This window comes from Xenopus laevis, chromosome 2S (assembly GCF_017654675.1).
Source record: "Xenopus laevis strain J_2021 chromosome 2S, Xenopus_laevis_v10.1, whole genome shotgun sequence".
In the NCBI taxonomy this organism is placed as follows: Eukaryota; Metazoa; Chordata; class Amphibia; order Anura; family Pipidae; genus Xenopus; species Xenopus laevis.
In genome coordinates this window covers 129,874,416-129,884,283 of record NC_054374.1, presented here as the reverse complement: position 1 = coordinate 129,884,283, position 9,868 = coordinate 129,874,416, and the positions used below count along the sequence as shown (strand labels likewise).

The 9,868-nt window shown below is 38.4% G+C and overlaps 1 protein-coding gene across 1 annotated transcript; it reads right to left on the bottom strand.

Annotated features, from left to right (window-relative positions):
• Positions 1-1,465: 1,465 nt before the first annotated feature.
• Positions 1,466-9,828, bottom strand: ormdl2.S (ORMDL sphingolipid biosynthesis regulator 2 S homeolog). Its single transcript, XM_018250029.2, has 4 exons — positions 9,700-9,828; positions 6,559-6,733; positions 4,348-4,499; positions 1,466-3,123 (listed from the first exon to the last, which is right to left on the bottom strand). The coding sequence occupies exons 2-4, from the start codon at positions 6,730-6,732 to the stop codon at positions 2,988-2,990; spliced, it is 462 nt and encodes a 153-aa protein (XP_018105518.1). The 5' UTR covers position 6,733; positions 9,700-9,828; the 3' UTR covers positions 1,466-2,987.
• Positions 9,829-9,868: the final 40 nt, after the last annotated feature.

Here is a 9,868-nt window from a genome sequence, read left to right as displayed (position 1 = left end):
TATTTCCCTCAAATATACTCATATGTGCTCTAGTTCTGCCAATAACTCAGTACATTCATCATCACAGGACTTCCTGAAATGTTTGCCCATGCTTTTCTCGAATTATTGGTAATCATCTCTCTCTCTCTATATTCTTTCATCTCTCTAACTATGTTCTAATTCCATATTTTCTTTTAACTACAATCGGTTACCTCTAATTTCTTCTTGGCTGTGTGTGCAAAACTTCTCTTCCCTGAAGCGGGTGCTCAGAATATGTACAAAATGATAGGGCTCATTTACTAGAGAAACCCCAGCAGTTGCACACCTTTTTGCCATAGTTGTTGCACAAAACTGCACAACTAATTATACCAGTCATTCCCTGATTTTATGTATAGTTGTGCTCAGAGCCAGTGTTTGTGCCTACCTCCTCTTCCATAACAAGTGCAAGAATCAAACCCACACACCATTTTGATGCAAAGTGCCTAAAGTGCAGACATCCTAATTTAAAAAGTTAGCACAACTGTGTTTGATTTGCACTGAGACACAAGTGTGACACATCAACCAATTTATGCTGGAATCATGGAAAAATGCTGCTTTCTTGGTAAAAATAAATAAATCAATGTATACTTTAATAGGATGCTTCGACTACAATACATTTGCCATATTAGGATTGGAAAGACATTTTTCATTTTCTTAAAATTAAGACCCTGTACTTACCCCTGACATGCACTTACCACTACTGTGGGAGAATTACTGATTTAAGTATTTTCATTCTCATGATTAAAGTATCTCTCATGCTTTAAACTGGTTTAGTTGTGTGTATGTTCTCCCTGTGTGTGAGTGGCATTCCTCCCACACTCCAAAAACATACCGATCGGTTAACTGACTCCTGATAAACTGACCCTTAGGGGCCGATTCACTAAGCTCGAGTGAAGGATTCGAATGAAAAATACTTCGAATTTCGAAGTATTTTTTGGGTACTTCGACCATCGAATGGGCTACTTCGACCACGACTTCGATTCGAACGAAAAATCGTTCGACCATTTGATAGTCAAAGTACTTTCCCTTTAAAAAAAACTTCGACCCCCTACTTCGGCAGATAAAACCTACCGAAGTCAATGTTAGCCTATGGGGAAGGTCCCCATAGGCTTGCTAAACTTTTTTTGATCGAAGGATTTTCCTTTGATCGTTGGATTAAAATCCTTCGAATCGTTCGATTCGAAGGATTTAATCGTTCGATCAAACGAAAAATCCTTCGATCGATCTAACGAACGTTTAGCGCTAAATCCTTCGACTTCGATATTCGAAGTCGAAGGATTTCAATTCGAGGGTCGAATTTCGAAGTATTTTTTACTTTGAAATTCGACCCTTAGTGTGTGTGTGAATGTTAAAGGGACCTCGGATTGTAAGATCCACTGAGGCAGTGGCTGATGCAAATACTGTATAATCTTTATCAAGCTCTTAGTAAATTTAACAGCACCGCAGATTGGTCTGAGGATTCCGAATTGTGTATCCATTCAGAACTTTATTTTCAAATTATCTTTATAAAGACGGTACCATAAAAAGTACAGTAATTAACACATAATATGTAAAGATCTGGTCGTCTCTAATTTCTTTTTCACACGTGTGAGATTTCCAAGCCATCCTTCATGTCTGTGCCAGTAGCAGAATCTGATATAGGATAAAATATAGGATAAGAACTGGGCATGCATTGCCCCTTTGTGCGCCAACGAAAGATACTCTTGGAACACAATAATGTTCTCTCTTTACCTATAACAGAACCACTTGCACCAAGAACAGCTGACAAACTTATTTCCATATCCACATTTCTAGCAAATTCATGCGACGTGTTATATCCCTAAGCAGCAAAGGAGCTTTTCAGGTGAAGTGTTGGTTCTATAAACTCACCAGATTAAAAAAAAAAAGCACTAATCCAATGCAGTCTGGTGTTTACATACAATCTGCACTGATGTGGGAACAACACTCCTTTAAACCCAAAGTGGAATAATGTTTTGTACATAAAATGGAATTTATTTTGACAAAGGTCCTTTTCAATAAGGATTTTACTAATATTTTGTATATTTTTAGGATAAAAACAAGGAGGGGCACGTATCTTACGGATACACATTTCTCCAGACCAGCTCAAGAACTAGAGGTAGGCACCTGCCTAGGGTTTAGTTTCCAGCAGATTGCAGACAACCAACAGAGGAGCACCAACTTGGGGTGACGAGTAACTACCGTCAATAACCAAGGGTGCTGAAGGAAGAGTGAGTGAAAGCTCATGAGAACTGAGGAGCGGTGGCTAGTGGTGGTGACAGGGGGGTTAATTTTGAGAGTGCAGGGGTCAGGCTGGAGGGGTTCTGCGCTAGGTAGAATTGTGGCGGCAATACTATCTGACTCGGTTTTGCCTCAGACAGTTCATATAATGGAATCTAGACTTTTCTTGATTATGCACATGCATGTAGCTAATTTTCATGATGTCAAAAGCTGATCAGGTCCTACTAGTCTTTATTCGTATAAGGCTACACCTCATCCTTTTCCCTATTAAACAAAGCCCTAACTTTTCTGTTTCATAGACAGCAAATTTTAAAATGCCCCATTCACCCTAATTGCATGAAAGCAGTTGCATGAATTGTGCACAGTTGCAATAGTTTGGTCCCCTACTATACAAAGTCCTTGCTGCACATCATAACCCCAACGCCTGATTGTAGCGCAGGGGGCATGAAGCAACATTTGTTTCACCGGCCGATGTTATTTTTGTACTTAAATCACTGCAATACATTAGTCAAGATATTTTCATAAAATCATTTTTGTTATTAACTCTTGATGCTGAATTGCATTATATGTGGCTTCAGTTCTGGAACACATATCCTTCCCAATACACCATGCTAGGCAGTCCAGTGTAGACAGCCTCCATTTGAAGGCACAACGGATGATATGATATTTAGTTAACCACTACTGTATATGATATGCGTCAGATATACGTTGCTTAGGGCAAGGGATCCCCTTCAGTACTTGTTGATCCCAAATATCCTTACACCATGAAACTGCGGAAGTTTTGGAAGGAGGACGCTGAGCAAGGAGATTGTGTTGATGAGGAAATGGGCAGCATCATACTTGGTGTAAAAGCTGGCAAGCAAGTATCTGGGATAAAAAAAAAATACAAATTTATGTTAGATCTCTTTCATTGATTACAGAAAAAAACCAGTAACATTAAGAGGCACATTTATCAAGGGTCGAATTTCGAATTCATGTGAGCTTATTAAAACTTTGAATTAATTTGAAATTCAGCTTGGCGAAATTTTTAATAAAACGGAATTATTAAAACTCGAACAAATTTAAATGACCCAAAAACTGGAATCAAATTTGATCAAACTCGATTAGAGTTTTTTCTCCGAAAAAAATTTGAATGTCTGGAAGGCTGCAAACATCTCCAAACTGAACCCTGGATCTTTCCCATTGATTGAAGCAGTAATTTGGCCGTTTTTAGGCGGCGAATAGTCAAATTCGAATTCTTAAATGGTCAGAGTATGATAAATCTTGAAAATCTAATTATTTAAAAAACTTGTATCGAGTTTGGATAATTCCCTAGTTGATTTTGACGATAAAAAAAATTGAAATTTTCAAATCGACCCTTAATAAATCTGCCCCATAGCCTTCCACACGCAATTATAACTTTTGAATGTTCACTGGCATAATCTCTTCGCTAGCTATCGGCCTACCTCTGCACTAACGATCTAGTGTAGTAGTGATTCTTACCATCATATACAAATCATAAAGTGTCTCTCATCTGGAAATATAAGTGATATGCGGATATGAAGAAAAAAACAAAAAAAAAATCCATAATGACTAAAAGCCAACCAGCTGCCCCAATTATACATCCAAGTTGAACCAATAAACTGGAAATTGTACAGTGGATACATCACCAACAAGCACTACTACAAATGAAACACTTGGTTCAAGTTATACTGCCTCTAAAGAAAAAAAACTATTCCTCAAAATATTAATCTTCAAAATATTAATTCACGCTGATCATTTTTCAATGCAAGGTCTGCTTTCATAAGTAATTGTTACTTGAAGTTTCTCAACCCTCTCAACCTGTCAGAGTTTCAAATGCTAATGGACTCCTGCTGCACAAATATGGCAGCCCCATCATATTGGAACATGGGGGGTCAGACAGGTTATGTAAATGTATTAGGCAAATACTTTTATGGCAAAATTTTATACAGAACGCAAAGACAATATAAATAATGTTTCCAGGTTACATAGTTGTCTGTTCTCTTCTCTAGGTGCTACAAAAGAGCTAAACAGCTTATATTCAGGTGTATAATACAGGGCCAACATATCAATTTGAAATCAGGTACTTACAGCACAATAGGACTAATCGTTAGGAACTTGCGAGATGAAGTGAACTGGATGCCATAGTCCATCTGTTCCCAGTGGGTGAGTAGCCTTGCCTTTCCCTGGTCAGGGGTCTCAAAAGGAGTACCTTTAACAGTGTGCAGGAACAGGTACATCACCTGCAGAAAAAAAGCCAAAGTGTAAAGGTACATCAATCGTTGGAGCAGCGCACTCCTGGGTCTTTCCAAGAAATCGCTCGTTTCCAGATCAAAGGTAAAAAGTTATGTACTTTATTTTAACATCCAATTAATTACAGATATTGTCTCAGGTCTGACGCGTTTCGTGTTCTCAGACTTCCTCAGAAAGGTACGCTGTGTCTGGAAGCCTGACTATTTTAAACCTAAGGGCAGGATTCCACAGACAATTCCGTCGTGATCCGCCGTGCTGGTCGTTTGGTAAAGCAAATGTAATTATTCCAAGTTAAAACCACATGCACTCCGTTATGCGTTGTGCCATATCTAGGCAGTTACACACTAAAGCAAAAGAATAAGGGTTTTTTTTCAAACACACAACCCTAGCAAGGGGCTGGTTTAGTGCAGTACATGAAGTGCTAAGCCCTTGAAACTATATTACCATCAGTGCACAACATATTAGAAAGGACAGAGAAAGGGCCAAAATCCAGGCATGAGTAAAATGCCATAGAATAAATGTTGGACAGAAACAAAATTAGAAAGTAGAAATAAGGCGCTGAAACATGGAAAAGTCAAGTGGGGTAATCAAGTAAAACACTTAGGGGCAGATTTATGAAAGGCTTTCAATTTATTAAGGTTCAAACCGTAAATTAGAATTAGAATTTTCGGAAAAAGATTTGTGTGAAAACTCACAAATTCAAATTTAAAAGCACCAACTCGAATGTGAGATTTATCACAGCTCGACCATGGAAACAGTTCTAATTCAAATATTCACCACCTAAAACCTGCCGAATTCATTAAAACTCAATGGCAGAGGTCTGTTGACCCATTTGAAGATGTTAATAGCCTTCCTGACATTCAAGTTTTTTTTTTCGGAGGAAAATTCAATTCAAGTTTCGTTTGTATTCGATTATGAACCGAATGTTCTGGTCATTCCCATTCAATCGCATTTTAATTTCTAATTTAGTTCTACGTTTTTCATAAATAACCTCCCATTCGATTTGTGAGTACATTTGAATTTAATAAGATTCACATACAGTAAATTTGACCTTTGATAAATCTGACCCTTATATGTAGTCTATTCTGTAAAATGTAGACCTAACTTCTAACTACTATTCAGTATGTATAAATGGGTGAATTTTTTTTTACATTAAGTATCCATAGTGTAGTACAATAAAGTACCCCCTATTGTAAAATATAAGGATGTTATAAGTCACCGAGTAAGTTAGTAAAGTACGAGGCCGAAGGCTGAGTGTTTTTATACAGGTCATGGAACTCCTAGGTTACTATCCTCATATTTTTCAACAAGGGGTACTTTATTTATTATAATACACAAGTTTTAGTGAGTCATGTGACAAAAATGACATCACTACTCACTGTTTATAACTGATGACATCACTTGTCACCGTTTATAAGAATATATTTTCCAAGACATTCATGGCTTTTGTGTATTATAAGAATATAAATAACTGCAGCAGTTAGATTTCATTTTGTAGCAAGCATTTTTCATTGGGTTTGCAGCTGCCCACTAGCATCAGTGCCAAATATTTTCTTTTTTTGTTAAACCAAACGATTTACGATTTATATTTCTTTTTTCTATAGCTGATCAAGACAACAAAATGAGTTTTTTTTCTAATAGAATGAAATTCTTAGCAACTTTCAAATGAATGTTGGAGAAGTTGATTAGAAGGACATTTTCTTCTACTCTGGAAAATCTATATTTTAGGTGGAGGGCCCCTTTAAGTGTGCTGTTCTTGCTACAACATACACACACAGGAATGATCTGTTTCAAACACAATGGAGACTGCTTGAATTACTATTAGAAAAAAATTGATTTTTTTTTTTAAATGTACCAGTAACTCTGATAAAGGGAAGTTCATATTATTTGCAGAGAATGATGATCAGATCAAGATGAATTGAAATAATGGGATTTCAATACCTTTTATAACCTCTAATGTTGTTTTGTCCTGCTGTTTAATCATTAGACCCTTGTCTATGGTAGATTTACCAGGAATTTTAGAAGAGTTCTAGAGAGGAGCATACTCACAAGGTTATGTATGACATTAGTCAGGGTCCAGACAACTGAAACACTGAAGAAGGGGAAACTCAGTAGAATGATATGTAGGAAGCCCACCAATATAACATAAGCCAGCCATATCCCTCGACTGTTCAGTACCCTGGTGTTGGGGTTCACCTCACTGTGAGCCACCCCAACATTCATCCTAAAAGAAAAAAAAACACATTTAGAAAATTTGCATGTTAATATCAGAGATGCACAAACTGATTTTCCTAGTCTGAAAAATGCTCTTATGGGGCAATTCTAGTCATGGAACACACGTAGGATTGTTACGGAAATAAACCCTGGTGTTGCTGACATTTATACTCAATAATGGCCACAGAACTGAACAGAGCTCTCTTTGGGGAGGTGCAAGTAAATGCCATCAACAGGGCCACAATTTCTGGGAGAGCAATATGGGAGGGGTAATACTAAAAATCTGCATCATAGATGTATCCTCATGTTGGAAGTTAATATTTACTAGCAGCCCGTAACATCCCAATGCTGTCAAATGGACAATTAAATGTATAAGGGCTCATGTATAAAACAAGTGCATAACATGGCCATATTTGTGTACAGGTACCACTGAATTGGTGCAAGTATTTCCAGGACTGACTTGCACCTATGTGGCCTGGAGCAAATCAGGCTAAACTGGTAAATCAGCACCTAACACAAGTTTTTTTTTTGTACACAGCAGTGTGCCATGCAATCTTACAGGAAAGCTATACCATCAAAATGAACACTTTAGCAACAGATAGTTTATATCATATTAAGTGGCATATTAAAGAACCTTACCAAACTGGTAAATATATTTAAGTAAATATTGCCCTTTTACATCTCTTGCCTTGAACCACCATTTCATGATGGTCTGTGTGCTGTGATCTGTGAGATCACCTGACCAGAAATACTGCAGCTCTAACTTTAACAGGAAGAAGTGTGGAAGCAAAAGACAAAACTTTGTTTATTATTTGCAGCACCGGGCCTAGGCAACTGGCCAGCCACCGTGCCCCACCCGGTTCTCGTTCAAGCCCCCGGCCACAAAGTGTGCGAACACATGCACTGCAGGCAGGGGAGGGAGGCAGAGGGCCCGAGAGAGGGCAGCGAACACGGACTTGCGGCAGAAGACAGTTTAACAGGTACCTGTCCCCCCTATTGTTGTGAACTAGGCAGGTGCCTCTTCTGCCTACCCCTTTTTCCGGATTTGGTTAATTGGCTCATGTGACCTAACATGTAGTTTGTTTGTGTGCACTGTGAATCCTATAATCCCAGGGGCGGCCCTTATTTTTAAAAATGGCAATTTTCTATTTATGATTACCCAATGGCACATACTACTAAAAAGTTTATTAATATGAAAATTAATTTACATATGAGCTGTTTTATGCAATATATTTTTATAGAGACCTACATAGTTCGGGGGTATAGTTTTCCTTTAAATAAACTCTATCATAATAACAACAGCTGGATGGTGGCATGTTGGTTTATAATTTAGCCCCCCCCATGCAGGGTATTTTACACTAGAACTAATCAGCACAAATAATGGCACTGGAGCTACACAAGTATTTTTGCTAAATTATTTCAATAAATCTCAATAAAGCATGAAAAGGGTTTAGCACAATTGCTGTTGTGAGTTCAGGACAGGCTTGATAGGAAGCAGTTTCTATCTCTCCATTTGCAATGGTACAACCAAAAAAATGCTTTAAAGAGGAACTAAAGTCTAAAATAGAATAATGCTAGAAATGCTGTATTTTGTATTCTGTTGAATCTTTATTACAGATCTGTTATATGTTAGTTATGGTATACAGAAAACTACAGTTCCCAGAATGCATATGGCAGTTGTTGCCATGCAATTTCCTGTTTGTGTGTGTGTGTGTGATGTAAGTGACTGCTTATTGTTTCTGGGGGGGTTCCTGATAGGAGTAATTTCCTGTTCCTGTAAGTGTGCGAGAGTTCTCTCTATAGCTGCATGTTCCTGCATTAACTGAATGACAGTGCTGATATGCATCTCTCCTAAATAAAGTTATTAGCAGCAAAGGACTTGTGTGGAACTACATCACTGCTGTGCAAGAATCGGATACCAAGGAACTCTGGTAGGTCATCTAACCCTGAATATTAGAGTTGTACTGAATAGTTACAACATATACGAAACATAAACATGAACTTACTGAACCAGAAGCCCAATTAAACAAATGATTTATGCTTTCAAAGTTGGCCGCAGGGGGCTGTCATCTTGGCACTTTGCAAGACGAAGACCACGCACATGCTCAGTGTGGTCTAGGCTTCAGTTGGGAGGTTAAACTTAGGGATCGTCATAAATTATCAAAACAGCACAAGTCAAATAATTTCTGCCATAAAAGCCAATACAGCAAGACTAATCAATAATCAGAAAATGCAGTCTGCACTGGTCTACAGATACAAATCTGTACACTTTATAGGGAAACAAAAAAAAGTGTTCCAGGTCAGGGAAGTAAGGTGGGGGGCTGGAAATAGGCTCCCTCCCTCCTGCAGTTTGAAAGTATGAAGGTTTCCCTGCAGAGCAGTTAGGGACCATCTGAAGTTTCCTATCCTCAGCAGTCAAAGCAAGCAAAACAAAGGGGGAATTTCACTGCATACAGTCAGGTTTCTTATACAAACGGTACACATTTTTTAATTAAAGTATATTGGAGATGTATTTTTCATTAAAGAAAGTAAAATTGGGATTTTATGTTTTTGCCTTTACATCCCCTTTAAACGCTGTATTTTTATCATTAGTCCAAATTCCTCTTTAACCTCAACAATAACATGAAATGAGCTCTCAAAAATCCTTTACCACCTTCATGACATGGGGGTTAGCACAGGAGGCACACTCAACCTAAATCCCTCTAGCAGTTGAACTATAACTCCCACCAATCAAGGCAGCCCTCAGGCAACACAGTGTGACAACCATGCATTTATAGAATGTTTATCTTGAGGCTGGACTAAAGAAATGGTGCTGCTTGTTGACGAGAGGCAGTGTTTACCGAGGTAAAATTATTTGGAAAGATTAGAGCAGCTCCATTGTGGAGTTAATGCTCAAAATGAGGCTTAGGAGCACTAAGACTGCGTGACACCATCTACTCATCGGTCTTACGGTTATACATTCCTCAGACCTCTCACCTGTAGTTTGACCACCGCCTGTCACCGGTCGCCAAGAAACACAAGTACTTCCGGGAGGAAGCTGTAAGAGGGCGTAGCCTAGGTGGCGTTTCTGACTTCCATCCCCAACGAAGATGGCTGATATACGGAAGTGAGCTCTATGAAGAGTCCCGACTTCCGACCTCCAATA